The sequence below is a fragment of the Arabidopsis thaliana genome, chromosome 3 (genome assembly GCF_000001735.4).
Source record: "Arabidopsis thaliana chromosome 3, partial sequence".
Classification (NCBI taxonomy): domain Eukaryota; kingdom Viridiplantae; phylum Streptophyta; class Magnoliopsida; order Brassicales; family Brassicaceae; genus Arabidopsis; species Arabidopsis thaliana.
The window spans coordinates 4,943,065-4,956,093 of NC_003074.8; the positions used below are offsets into that span (position 1 = coordinate 4,943,065).

General features: G+C 37.8%; 4 protein-coding genes and 1 non-coding gene across 8 annotated transcripts; 2 read left to right on the top strand and 3 right to left on the bottom strand.

Annotated features, from left to right (window-relative positions):
• Window positions 1–2,536: 2,536 nt before the first annotated feature.
• Window positions 2,537–5,978, top strand: MPK19 (MAP kinase 19). Of its 3 annotated transcripts, NM_112333.3 has the most exons (10): window positions 2,537–3,016; window positions 3,109–3,517; window positions 3,603–3,730; window positions 3,832–3,891; window positions 4,093–4,242; window positions 4,319–4,474; window positions 4,629–4,837; window positions 4,953–5,054; window positions 5,141–5,301; window positions 5,445–5,978. In NM_112333.3, the coding sequence occupies exons 1-10, from the start codon at window positions 2,993–2,995 to the stop codon at window positions 5,840–5,842; spliced, it is 1,797 nt and encodes a 598-aa protein (NP_188090.2). In that variant the 5' UTR covers window positions 2,537–2,992; the 3' UTR covers window positions 5,843–5,978. The 3 variants fall into 3 exon arrangements, with proteins under 3 accessions (NP_188090.2, NP_001326969.1, NP_001326968.1); NM_001338135.1 differs by having other exon boundaries at window positions 4,953–5,301; NM_001338134.1 differs by having other exon boundaries at window positions 4,953–5,978.
• Window positions 5,979–6,113: 135 nt separating this feature from the next.
• AT3G14730 (Pentatricopeptide repeat (PPR) superfamily protein) lies at window positions 6,114–8,282 on the bottom strand (the record flags this gene model as incomplete). Its single annotated transcript, NM_112334.2, has 1 exon — window positions 6,114–8,282. One exon carries the CDS (start codon window positions 8,280–8,282, stop codon window positions 6,321–6,323), a length of 1,962 nt encoding a protein of 653 aa, NP_188091.1. The 3' UTR covers window positions 6,114–6,320.
• Window positions 8,283–8,532: 250 nt separating this feature from the next.
• On the top strand, window positions 8,533–8,633 carry U6-1. Its single transcript, NR_141593.1, has one exon. It is a non-coding gene; the product is annotated as a U6-1; snRNA (small nuclear RNA).
• Window positions 8,634–8,939: 306 nt separating this feature from the next.
• On the bottom strand, window positions 8,940–10,446 carry AT3G14740 (RING/FYVE/PHD zinc finger superfamily protein). 2 transcript variants are annotated; one of them, NM_112335.3, is made up of 2 exons: window positions 9,265–10,446; window positions 8,940–9,168 (listed from the first exon to the last, which is right to left on the bottom strand). In NM_112335.3, exons 1-2 carry the CDS (start codon window positions 10,240–10,242, stop codon window positions 9,121–9,123), a joined length of 1,026 nt encoding a protein of 341 aa, NP_566491.1. In that variant the 5' UTR covers window positions 10,243–10,446; the 3' UTR covers window positions 8,940–9,120. The 2 variants fall into 2 exon arrangements, with proteins under 2 accessions (NP_566491.1, NP_974313.1); NM_202584.1 differs by having other exon boundaries at window positions 8,997–9,174; window positions 9,265–10,359.
• A 36-nt stretch (window positions 10,447–10,482) lies between these two features.
• Window positions 10,483–12,690, bottom strand: AT3G14750 (structural maintenance of chromosomes domain protein). The gene is made up of 4 exons (NM_112336.5): window positions 11,690–12,690; window positions 11,442–11,605; window positions 11,199–11,284; window positions 10,483–10,826 (listed from the first exon to the last, which is right to left on the bottom strand). Exons 1-4 carry the CDS (start codon window positions 12,307–12,309, stop codon window positions 10,701–10,703), a joined length of 996 nt encoding a protein of 331 aa, NP_566492.1. The 5' UTR covers window positions 12,310–12,690; the 3' UTR covers window positions 10,483–10,700.
• Window positions 12,691–13,029: the final 339 nt, after the last annotated feature.

Genomic DNA, 13,029 nt, shown 5'->3' on the forward strand with positions numbered 1-13,029 from the left:
GACCTTTTGCAATTCTCAGTTCCTTGTGGGTTACGGCAAAGTTATTATCTTTGTTTCGATCATCACTGAAACTTTGATATTAAAACTCTATGTGGATTCTCTGATTCAAAGAAAAGAATATGCCTTTTGGACAAGTTTTAAAGACAGAAACAAGTGTTGTTGATGTGCCCTTAACCACATGCAACTTCTTCTGCCACTCCCACTTGGACCACTTCTATGCATTATATTATGATTTGTTTATATGATGCAGCATCCTCTATTGTCTTCTTTTATCACCTAGTTTATTGCATTATTTTTTGTATAGTAATATAATTATTTAGACTAAATCTTATGATAAGAAATGGTCCTCTGTTTTTCTGGTTTTAAAGATTGAAAAAGAAGTTTTGGAGTTATGTGTAAAAGATACTTTTATTTTAGTTGATGTAATAGGTGACACAAACTTATTAGCGTAATAATTTTGATAGTGATGTGTTTTAAATATTGAACTATAAATTAGGTTCGTTGATTTTAGAAGGCCACCAAACAAAACAAGAAAAAGTTCTGCTTGGCAGAGATATTTCGGCTCTTATAATTTACACCACTTTAGAATAAATCCAAAATCAAAGAAAAGTTATGTTTCATGTGGTCGATTTTGTCATCTCTACTGTCTTGATTGTTTTAAACGGTAAAAATAGTAAGTGAAAACAAATAGAAAAACCGTAATTTATGATCATTCTAGTGGATTTCTGTTGGTTTAGTTTTTTTTTTTTTTTGGGTGTGTTTGTTGTTAGTATATATTATCAGTTAGATTTACAGTTAAGTGATGTTTTTTATTGGTTTGCACTTTGCAGCTAGTAACCAAAAAATATATATACTATAAACTAATTTTCAATTATTGAAGTTGCTTAATCCGAACTAGAAGAACTCCAAAAAGGTATATAATCTGAATCTGATCAAGGTCAACAAACCGGAGAGTCATATTTTATGTTCAAAATTTTTGTGATACTTGTTGATACTTCAGCGGTGACATATTATATTGAGCAACTCCCAAACGTATGGGAACATTTTGTGATACCCGAGTTATATAAACCAAAAATGTAAGACTAAATCAGCCATTTTTTGTGCAGTGACGTCGAGACACCGAGGTTCACGTTTTGGTAATACAACCTATTAACAAATACAAAATATAAAAGAGACAATTGGAGAAGTTTATTATTTAAAAAGGGTCACCGGAACGAAGAAAGCGTGATGGAAAATGAAAGTTCAACTTTAGCTTAAATGTTAAATTATTATCACTTATTTGACACCTTGCCTTACATTTTTATTAATATATACAATTTGTGTGGCTTACGAGTTGAGATTCTTTTTCATCTATAATATGTAAATAAGTCTTTTTCATGCTTTTAGCTAATGGACCGACTTTATATCTCACCCATATGTTTACAAAAATCTAAACTTGAAGAATTAAATTATTCATCCAATAAACTTATATCAAAGTCTTTAATATTAAACTTATAATAAACCATGAGTTAACGTAATTACGTCAACAATATAGGCTAAAAATGTGAATGGCGAAGTTAAAATATAGTACATTTTAGTCCAACCCTAACAGAAAACTTAGTCTCTTCGTTTTTTTTATTATCAAATTAATTAATTACTCAAATACAGTATAAACAATCGATCATTTGCATAAATTTGACCTTGACATCGATAATAATTAATTTTCACAAGTAATATTATACTTATTTTGTTATTTATTTATGTTACACTTGAAAGAGAGCCCAACGAAGACTTGCAAGTAAGTTACAATTTTATTTACCTTGAGCTTAACGTTGTAGCGGCAACAACAGTAACTAAGGAAGGTCGCAGATCACTTGCGGATGTCATTATCCTATTTTGACACTTAATCACTACTATACATTATACAAGAAAAAAAAACTAAAAACTCTTTTATCATACTATTAAATTTGCGACATGTGTATATACATATATAACACATGTGAAATTAATGTTAACGATGATTAGGTAAGTTTTACTGCTATGTAAACTTGTCGGATTTATTATGTTATCTTATCTTTATCAAATTTATTGAACCATTAATAATGACAGAGATCAATTTAATATGTTATCTTATCTTTATCAAATTTATTGAATTACCATTTATAATGACAGAGATCAAGCTAATAACGACTTAACTGCTCTGAGATCTACACTTTTGGTAAAGTTAGATAGAAAATCAAAATTACCAATAAATATTACATAATGTATTTTTAAGAAAATAGTGGTTGAATTTTTATGAGTGAAATAATTTGAGGGTGACACCTAAAAATATTGAAATTGCAACATAGAAATATTTTAAATAGTAAAACCGGTCCATCGGTAGTTGCCTCACAACGGGTCAATTTCAAAAAGATCACCGACAGTGGACCTAACAAAACTATCAACCCTCAGAGTTTTATTAAATTACGAAATTGCCATATCATTCCTCGTGACCTGTACCCCGTACCCAATAAGTACCACGAAAATTGCTAAATTTAGGAAAATCACTTCTTCTTCTTTTTTTTTTTGAAGAAACAACAAAATTAGAATACACGGAAATTAAAAAGAAATCACATTGCTTATAAAAACATTTCTCATCTTCAGATTTTTATTTTCCTATCCGTCTTTTCTCCGATCGCTGGATCTTGAAGATCTCTAGATTTTCTCATCTCTCTCTGTTCACGGACTCTGTGTAGATAGAGTTCGTCTGTTTTTCGGAGTTCTTGTGAGAATCTAGGGTTTTTTTCTTAAATCTCGATCGGGTTTTGGTTTCTGTGATTTTTTTTTAAAATTTGTGATTCGAAGAATTGCCATTTTCTTTGATTAGTCATATTTTTTAATTGCGATCTCTACATAGAGATCATCGAGGGGTTTTTAAATTGAATTTTTTGAAATTGACGAAGACGATAGAGTTGTTGAGCGGTATTGATCTTTTGGTGTGAAGACGATAGAGTTTAAATTTGATTTGAAGAGGATGCAAAAAACTCAGGAGAAGAAGGTTGGTTGCTTCTTATTCATCGGAGGACCTTATGATTCCTTTGTTCTTGACATACGATTTTTGATAATTTATTTGCTAATGCTATGTTTCAGAACATGAAAGAGATGGAGTTTTTCACTGAGTATGGTGATGCTAATCGTTATCGGATTCTTGAAGTTATTGGGAAAGGAAGCTATGGAGTTGTATGTGCAGCTATTGATACACAAACAGGAGAGAAAGTTGCTATTAAGAAGATTAATGATGTTTTTGAGCATGTCTCTGATGCTCTTCGTATTCTCCGTGAGGTTAAGCTTCTACGGCTTCTTAGGCACCCTGATATAGTTGAAATCAAAAGTATCATGCTTCCGCCTTCTAAGAGGGAGTTTAAAGATATATATGTTGTTTTTGAGCTCATGGAATCAGATCTTCATCAAGTCATCAAAGCTAATGATGATTTGACTCGTGAGCATCACCAGTTTTTTCTTTATCAGATGCTTCGTGCTTTGAAGTATATGCATACAGGTGAAAATTCTATCCTTTTTTCCCTCTCTCAGATTTGAGGTGATTCGTAAACTTCGTGATTTAACTGGATTCTGTTTGGATGCAGCTAATGTTTACCATCGTGATCTTAAACCCAAGAACATACTGGCAAATGCAAACTGCAAGTTGAAAGTCTGTGACTTTGGACTTGCAAGAGTGTCGTTTAATGATACACCTACGACAGTCTTTTGGACGGTATGCACCCTTGTCTACACATTTTGCTGTAAACTGTTAATTCAGTTCTGGTAATCTCTCCAGTGTTTTTGATTTCCTTCTCTTTGTCTTTTTTGTTCCAGGATTATGTTGCCACAAGATGGTACAGGGCACCTGAGCTCTGTGGATCATTCTGTTCTAAGGTTGTTGTAATTCTTCTTCTCCTTCCTTGTATGCTTGTTCCATTTTTCTGTGTGGTTGTTACACGTTAGAGTTGTGTCCTATTGGAGATAGAATGAACCACCCACACATGAAAATAATTCGTGTTCAACCTCAGGTAGCCTAGGCACTTTTGTCAGAATTGGTCGCTCAATATTCTAATATGCAGTTTTTATCTTTTGCAGTATACTCCAGCAATTGACATTTGGAGCATTGGCTGCATCTTCGCTGAGGTATTAACAGGGAAGCCTTTGTTTCCAGGAAAAAGTGTTGTCCATCAGTTAGACTTGATTACCGATCTTCTTGGCACACCAAAATCAGAGACCATTGCTGGGGTATGTTCTTTTTGCTTCCACATTACCAAGTTCTTTTTTCTGCTGGGAGGAGACTAATAATATGTCTCTAATGCAGGTGCGAAATGAAAAGGCTAGAAAATATTTGAACGAAATGAGGAAGAAAAATCTTGTCCCCTTTTCGCAAAAGTTTCCTAACGCAGATCCTTTAGCATTGCGTCTTCTGCAAAGACTGTTGGCTTTTGATCCAAAGGATAGGCCGACTGCTGCAGAGGTGTGTGTTCTGTCATTATATTGTCAGTTGTTACTAGTAGATTCTTTTTCTTTCGTCCCTATTAGAACAACTGACTTGCTTCTAGTGCAGTAAGCTCTAGTTCATATTTCAGCTCCTTACATGGTGATGTTAACACTGTGATGTTCTTTGACAGGCGCTGGCTGATCCTTATTTTAAGTGCCTTGCTAAGGTTGAAAGAGAACCCTCTTGTCAGCCGATTTCGAAGATGGAATTTGAGTTTGAAAGAAGAAGGTTGACAAAGGATGACATTAGAGAACTAATATACAGGGAGATACTGGAATACCATCCACAGCTGCTCAAGGATTATATGAACTCTGAAGGCTCAAGTTTTCTATATCCTAGGTTTGTTACGTCTTCCCCTTATAAACCATAGTCATGTCATTCATAGCAAAATAAATGCGAGACACTGCACTCTCTTGTTAATCATTTAACTGATTAATTCAATTTTACATTGCAGTGCCATCGGTCATTTGAGGAAACAATTTGCGTACCTAGAGGAAAATAGTGGCAAAAGTGGGCCAGTCATACCTCCAGACAGGAAGCATGCTTCACTTCCACGGTATGTTTTCTCATCCATTCATACCATACATCTCTGTTGATTCAGTATGACACTTGTGATTAATATTTACCTCTTCATCTTCGTAGATCTGCAGTTCATTCCAGTGCAGTAAACTCCAACGCTCAACCCAGTTTAAACGCATCAGACAGTCGACGTGTTTCTATCGAACCTTCAAGAAATGGAGTGGTTCCATCAACTTCAGCATATTCAACTAAACCTTTAGGGCCTCCACCAAGAGTACCATCAGGTAATTCCCGAATTATTATCTATGAATGTAATTGACTTTTTCTCTGGGGATGAAAATTTGTAGCAATCTCCCATCACAGTTAAAATCATAAATAGATGCACAGTATTGTTCTCAAAGTCAATCGCCTTCCTTATGTCTAACAGGTAAACCAGGCCGTGTTGTGGAATCATCTGTAACTTATGAAAATGACAGAAACCTCAAAGAGTCGTCCTATGATGCAAGGACATCATATTACAGAAGCACAGTACTCCCTCCACAGACCGTATCTCCTAACTGTTACTTCCTTCCAAACACCATGAATCAAGAGAAGCGCAGTGGTACAGAAGCTGCATCTCAGCCAAAACCGCAGTTTGTCCCCACCCAATGCAACTCTGCCAAACCAGCTGAGCTGAACCCAAACCCTTATGTCCAATCACAACACAAGGTGGGTATTGATGCTAAGCTGTTGCATGCACAATCCCAATATGGTCCTGCTGGAGCCGCCGCGGTTGCAGTAGCAGCACACCGGAACATTGGAGCTGTTGGGTATGGCATGTCTTAGAATTTAGCACATTGGCGCTGTTGGCTATTGCCAGAAACTCCTCTTGTTATAGTCGTTATGTAATGTAAGTATTATTCGATCAGGCCTGATTTGAACACATTTGAGATTGTAATAAAAATGGTTCAGTTTTAACCCCACCAAACGTCTCAACGAAATCCAAATGTGCTCTCGGAAACTGCTCCGGTAAGCCTGGATCATCCAGGTGACATCTTATGGGAAGAGACTAATTGTGGTCTTTCAAGATCAGGACGTTGTTTTTCACTATGTCAAAAAGAAGAAAGGATAACAACAAAAAAAAGTTGATGTTAGTACAAATTGACCTCTTGGCTAATAAAACAGAGCAATGGCCAAAGAATTTACAAGTCCTAAGATGTGGTTGGTTCGTAGATTTTTATAGTCCGTAAACTATTGTCTTTCGCACAACAGAAATAGTAAATTATTACTCAATGGTTACAAACATATCTGATGTCTACCTAAATTAGTCGTCGACCGTCATATACTCATGACCGTGCATATGAGAAATCACTAGGCTTAACCAATCGTGGATAGATTTAAATTCCGGGTGAGTCTGATTGCCGGTAAAGAACGTGTGAACACCGTTCTTGAGCACAATCCAGCTGCAACCTGGTGTCTTCTTCACATTCTGTTGTCTCATTGCGTCTCTAACGTCCAACACTTCCTCGTACTTCCCAGCTTCCACATAAACATTAGACATTAATACATAACCGCCACAATGCTCTGGCTCGAGCTCATGTAGCCGCTTTCCTGCCACCAGTGCGAGATCTTTGTTCCCGTGGAGACGACAAGATGACAATATTGACCGCCAGACTACAGGATTATCGCAAATGGGCTTTGATATTGCTAACTCATATGCTTCCTCTAGCTTGTCTGCACGGCCAAGCATGTCTATTACACAAGCGTAGTGATCACTTGTTGGGAGAATGTTATATACCGTCTCCATCTGTGCCAAAAAATTTCTCCCTTCGTTCAAAAAACCAGAGTGGCTACACGCTTGTAGCAACCCAACAAATGTGATTTCATCGGGTTTGACACCGGCTCTGCACATACATGAAAACATATCCAAAGCTAACTCACCGCAGCTCTGCACACCATAGCCATTAATCATAATATTCCAAGAAGCTGAGTCTTTAACCCTCATTGAGTCGAAAACCATCCGAGCGTCCCTCAAGTCCCCGCATTTCACGTACATATCCATCAAAGAATTATGTATAAATTCATTACTAGATTTGCGGTTTAGAAGTCCACTGACGATCATGTACCCATGAATCTCTCTGCCCTGCCTCAGTGAAGCTAGACGACCGCAGGTGGGCAGAACAGTTGTCAATGTAACAATATCAGGTCGGATTCCAGAACAAAGCATCCTTTCGAAAAGAGCTAATGTTCCATCATGATCACCACAGTAGTCATGAACACATAAAACAGAGTTCCATGTAAACAGGTCTCTCTCATCCATTGCTTCGAATATACTGTTTGCCTCTTCTAGCCATTTACTCTTCCCATACATATCAATCAATGCATTTGACACAACAATATCAGAACCAGATCCCGTTTTCACCGCAAGGCCATGGATTGACCTACCGTTGTCAATATCCCCTGAAACAGTAAATGCTGATAAGACGCTTGTAATGGTATGCCTGCTCACACCTACACCTTCTTCACGCATTTTACTAAAGACTAATAAAGCATCCTCAAATCTAAAAATCTGTGAATACCCATTAACTAAAGCATTCCAAAGCACACTGTCATCTCTATCAGGCAATTCATCGAACACCTTCTGAGCATCCTCCACTGACATGAACTTCGAGTAAGAAGTAACTAAGCCACTCCCCACATAACAATCGGAATCAAACCCAAGTTTAAACGCCAATCCATGAACCTTCTTAACATCAGAAAGCTCCATAGCATCGCTTCCTTTTAGCAAACTAGGAAATGTATACTTATCAGGTAAAATCCCATTAGCTCTCATTTCTCTGTACGTCTCCATCGCATCCAAAGGAGACCCATTTACCACAAACCCAGAAATCAAAGCGTTGTAACCAAATACATCGCGTTCGGATCCACCAAAGACCAACACCGCACGCCGCATGAGACCACACTTAGCGTACATGTTAACGAGGCTCGTGCCGGCGCGTGGCGAATCATCCAGAAACCCTTTTCTAACCATGAAACCGTGGATCTGTTGGCCGGAAACGTAATCTTTGCGCTGTGCACAGCGTTGCAATGTGGCGATACATGTAGCAACATTGTGGTGCTCGTATCTCTTCGGGTTTTCTTCGATTTGCCCAGAAACAGTCGAATATAAAGATGCTAAAGCAGAAGAAGGCTTTATAGCTGCGAATAAATCTGGGTTCCGTGGGAGAAATCTCAAAATTCCGGCAGAACAATTTTGAATCTCGATCCGTAGAAACGAGACGGTCATTGTTTTAGTTCCACCACGATTATATTTGAAATTTACGTGAGTGTGAGTGAGACTTGCATAAGAAAATAAAATCTTTAGTTGGGAAAAAATTCAATAATATAAATGGGCTTGAGAAGGAAGCGAGGGATAGGCCTTTTTCTAAAATAGGCCCATTTAAGCTATTAACAATCTTCAAAAGTACCACAGCGCTTAGGTAAAGAAAGCAGCTGAGTTTATATATGGTTAGAGACGAAGTAGTGATTGTCCCTTCGGGGACATCCGATAAAATTGGAACGATACAGAGAAGATTAGCATGGCCCCTGCGCAAGGATGACACGCATAAATCGAGAAATGGTCCAAATTTTTTTTGGCAAAAATTTTCAGATTTTTTCTTCATCTGTAGATTTCTGGGTTTTTTTTTCCGTTTCGTGAATCATAAGTGAAGTTTTGGATGCAAATCTGCGCGAAAAAAGTTGGACCTGCAATGAGCTTATTTAGATAGCTAAGACAAAGTGATTGGTCCGTTGTTTCAGTTCTGATTGTCAGAGAGTTTGTTTCGAGACGGCGACACCAATGCGTTTTGTTAACCAGATTTCGGGTAAGAAATGTATCGAGAGTTTGTTTCGAGACGGCTACATCATTTTCTTATGAAGGGTGAAATTAGATAGACCAAAGATTGAAACACAACATTTCTTTCACAAAAATATAATAAACTTGATAGCATTTAGGATCAGCTACTCTCACTAATCAGATAAATAAGAAGAACAAACGTTTTAAAACAATCAAATACATGAGTGGAAGCTTCAGAGTTGCAAGCAAAAAAAGCATGGTCTTCAGGTCATGGCCCTTGAGCTTTCTCCTACTTTTTATCTTCTTCTCTGGCAACAATCTTGTACTTTCCACTTTCCTGTTGCTGACAAAAAAAAGTTACCATCAAAAATTGAGCCCTATACAAAACATCCACAACTACACAGATCAGAAGAAAGTTGGATACAAATCTTACCCTTTCCCAAAGTTTGGTATGCTCATTACAGAAACCAACAACAATACCACCACTCTTCTTCCCTTCACGATACTCAATACAAAGATCTTCCTTTAACCCACAAGTAACATGAAAAGCCAACTTACATCTCATCTCCGAACACTCAATAACACAACCGCGTCTAACCTTACACAAATAACACCTATCTTTCCATCTCTTACTCAATACCTCACTACAACAAATCCCTTCTCTTCCTTCAGGATCCTCAAAGTAAACTTCCGGAACAAACAACGCACAAGTAATATGAGCCCATCTACCATCATTCGTAGGTTTCATCGCCCCGCCTTTAGTTGTACACAAGCAGCAAGAGAAGATCTTTTCTCGGTTCTTCGACGATAAACACTGTCTACAAAACCAATCACCTTCTGGAATAGCCTTAACAAGAGGATTCCCATAGCAAGAAGCATGAACCATCAAATCACAACCATCACAGAACACAATTGGATTCAATGGATCACCATCTGTACTTTGACATACAGCACACATAATCCCATCTTCATCTTCTACTTCTCTATCAGAGAGATCTAAAGCTTTTCCTTTCCCTAGAGGATCTATATTCTCTTTATCATCATCTTCTTCTACCTCTAGACTAGATTCAACATTTAGAGTTGACTTTTTCTCAATTGATTTCTCTTCAACATAAGGCTTATACTCTACATTTAGATCAAAAGGCGAAAAGGGGTTACCACCACCGGAGAGAAGATCGGGATCAATCGCCCAGATCCTTTTCTTCGCCGGAAGACAATGATAGGTGGGATTGGAGTTCTCTGCGTCGTCATCGTCATAATCAACACGAGTCTGCTTCCTCTTCTTTGCCGGCAACTGCAACGACTTCATCTCCGGTTGGTTCGGTAGCTGGTGCTGTTGAGCAGCTTCGAGATCTCTCTGCAACAGTCTTAATCTTTTGAGAGGAGGTAGATCTTGATATTGAGCATCCATGGCTTCTTAGTTTCAGATCTCTGGGTTTGTGTGAATGGAACAGTCGTAGATCTCGGAGAAATTAAAGGCATGAGAAATTGATATTTACCCGCCAATTGACTTCTTTGTGCGCCAAATTTCTGAAATTTGTTCCGATTTTAAAATTTCGTTAATTTTCTTCTTCTTCTGTTTTTGGTTCATCAACTGAAACTAAAATTTTAGAATTTTACCCGCCAATTGTTAAAAAGAGCGAGGGAGGTGGTCTCTTATGGGCCTTTATTCGGTCCATTGAAGATGTTAATGGGCTTATTTAAATTAAAAAAACTGTGGTTTCCAAGTTTCTTACTTAACAACACTTTAATATGTTGGCTTTGTTCACAATCTATCAGAGACTATCAGAGTATACAAAAGGGAGGCTGCTTTAATTTCATGAGAGTCGCTTGAAAAATGGGCGACTTTGACTTTGAATCTTGACTTTTTCATCGATGTCCTTGTCCTTGTGGTGGCGGCTGCTGCTGCTGTTGCTGTTGCGGATCGTAGCCACCAGCCCACGCAGCCTGTGGTCCGTAAGGAGGAGGATAATAGCCAACAACGCCTGTTTGTGCCTGAACCAGCATTGTTATCATATCAGCACATTACTTTACATGTGTATGAATGTATGCACCTAAAACTACAAGAATAGGAGATATATGAAGATAGATGTTGTTCAGTTACATATTCTGTCACAGGTTTCATCGACATCAGCTCACATTGTTGACTTAGATTGGTCTAATAAATCGATTAAGCCAGTTCCGTTTTACATCAGATTGACTTGTTCGAACTTTAGGCTGTACTATTGGCTACTGAAATTCGGTTTAAATTCAAAGTTCAAACAAAGTGTGAAACTGTGTAGAGAGAATTATGGTGCGTTCAGACATATCATCTACTATGCACACGCAATGTAAAAAAATATAAAAAGTCAAAATTTTATAACTTACTGGATTCATGGTATAGTTGGGTTGATAAGGATTCACAGGATACCCAGCCTCAGGATTTCCATATCCACCACCATAAGCAACTCCACCTGATCAAAACCATGTTTTTTGATTAACATTGCTATATGCATTCAACTGTTGATCGACTGTCTATTGCTAGTTATTAGTTTTCCTTTCTACTTGTGCATTTAATAGGCATTGTGGTGACTGCTTATAAAGGTTTACACTTATTCAAGTTTATCATACCAGGATTCCCAACAGGACCATTAGCATAAGCACTCGTTTCTGAGTTAGCAATCTCTGCTCGAAGCTTCTCCAGTTCCCGAGCCATTGCAACTAATTTATGCTCCATAATTTTGCCATGCTCGTAGTTTTCCGCGTACCCTTTCTTCTCATAATCAATAGCCGCTCTACAAAACAGAAATCACAGCTTAACATACACATTATCATCAATATGAACAAAGGCAAATCTTAAAAAAGAGACTGGTCAAAACCTTGCGCGTTGCAGCTCTTGCTTTGTGTTCTCAATTTCTGCAGTTAACGTTGGTATCTGCTGCAAATCTGCTGTAAGTCTAGCTAAATCTTGAGTCATCAGGTGAACCTGACTCGTTAGTTCCTGTCTACCTGAAGTAAACTCTTTGATATCCGCACGGATCTTTTGAATCTCAGCTCGCATAGCATCGACTTCACGCAATTCCATTTCGGATCGCATAGATTTATCATACATCTCCCTCATCATAATCTCTTCCTCAGCTCTCAAGGAATCAATGTAATGCATTATTCTTTGCAATTCATGCTGAGCAACTTCTAACTCCTGTTTAAGCGCAACATGAGTCGCAGCCAGTCTCTGGTTATCAGCGAGTAAGCCCTGAACATCTTGATTCTGAGCAGCGAGACGATCCTCCAGAATCGAAAATTGTGGAGGAAGACCTCTTGCATCTACTCTAAATTGAGGTTCTCTACTATCATCAATCATAGAAGGATGAGGAGGAGGAGGCACTGGTCCTCCTCCTAAGCCTCTAACGAAAGGCGGTTGATGAACCGGAGCTTGTAAACCACTGTAAGATCCACCTTTCATTGATGGAGGAGGAGGTCCACGATTTCTTCCAGACATTATCTTAATGTTCAATACTACGCAGAATCAAATTCTAGTTTCACTTCCTGGAAAATTCGAGTGCCAACAGAGGAAACGAAAAGGTGTACAAACTCAGAATCACGAACTGACCTTCGACGACGAACAACAGAAGTTTTCACAACCGGAGAAAACAAATTAGGGTTCTTAAGATGACGCCTAGTTCACTAAATCGGAGATCGATCAACTAAAAACTTATTATAAGAACGTTCGCACAACTGTAGAAAGAATCTCCGATTTGCTCAAGGAGATCAAAACCCTTCCAATTCGCCGGAAAAGTAGATAAAGCGGAGGTTTCGTTTACTAATAGTAATATTTTAAATTACTCCTTTTAGTAATTTGTATTTACACATTATATCTCCATGATACTACCTGAGTTTCAATTTGCACCAAAATGTTTTGGATGTTTCAATTTGATCCTTCATCTTTAATTTGTGGTACCACAAGGTCCACTAGGTCCACCCAACAAGAACATGAATAGACATTGTATGGCTCGTGATCTCATCAAAACCTTCTGTCCCTACAAGCTATATAGATTCCATACTACAAATCATGCAAGTAACCTCAAATCTTAAAAAAAAATTAATCAAAATTTGACTACCTACCTGATTACAATTTGATCATTCATTTCTTTGCTAATCTTGAACCAAAATTTTGACTACCTTCCTGATTAACTCTCAACTTAAAAACAATACGGAAGGT

Coding starts and splice junctions, on each gene's coding strand:
- MPK19 (NM_112333.3), top strand. CDS start 2,993: ATGCAAAAAACTCAGGAGAAGAAG. Junction 5,055..5,140: donor AAGCATGCTTCACTTCCACG/GTATGTTTTCTC, acceptor TCATCTTCGTAG/ATCTGCAGTTCATTCCAGTG. Junction 5,302..5,444: donor TCCACCAAGAGTACCATCAG/GTAATTCCCGAA, acceptor TATGTCTAACAG/GTAAACCAGGCCGTGTTGTG.
- AT3G14740 (NM_202584.1), bottom strand. CDS start 10,242: ATGGATGCTCAATATCAAGATCTACCTCCTCTCAAAAGATTAAGACTG. Junction 9,175..9,264: donor ATACCAAACTTTGGGAAAGG/GTAAGATTTGTA, acceptor TTTTTTTGTCAG/CAACAGGAAAGTGGAAAGTA.
- AT3G14750 (NM_112336.5), bottom strand. CDS start 12,309: ATGTCTGGAAGAAATCGTGGACCTCCTCCTCCATCAATGAAAGGTGGA. Junction 11,606..11,689: donor CAAGAGCTGCAACGCGCAAG/GTTTTGACCAGT, acceptor TCTGTTTTGTAG/AGCGGCTATTGATTATGAGA. Junction 10,827..11,198: donor CCAACTATACCATGAATCCA/GTAAGTTATAAA, acceptor ATGCTGGTTCAG/GCACAAACAGGCGTTGTTGG.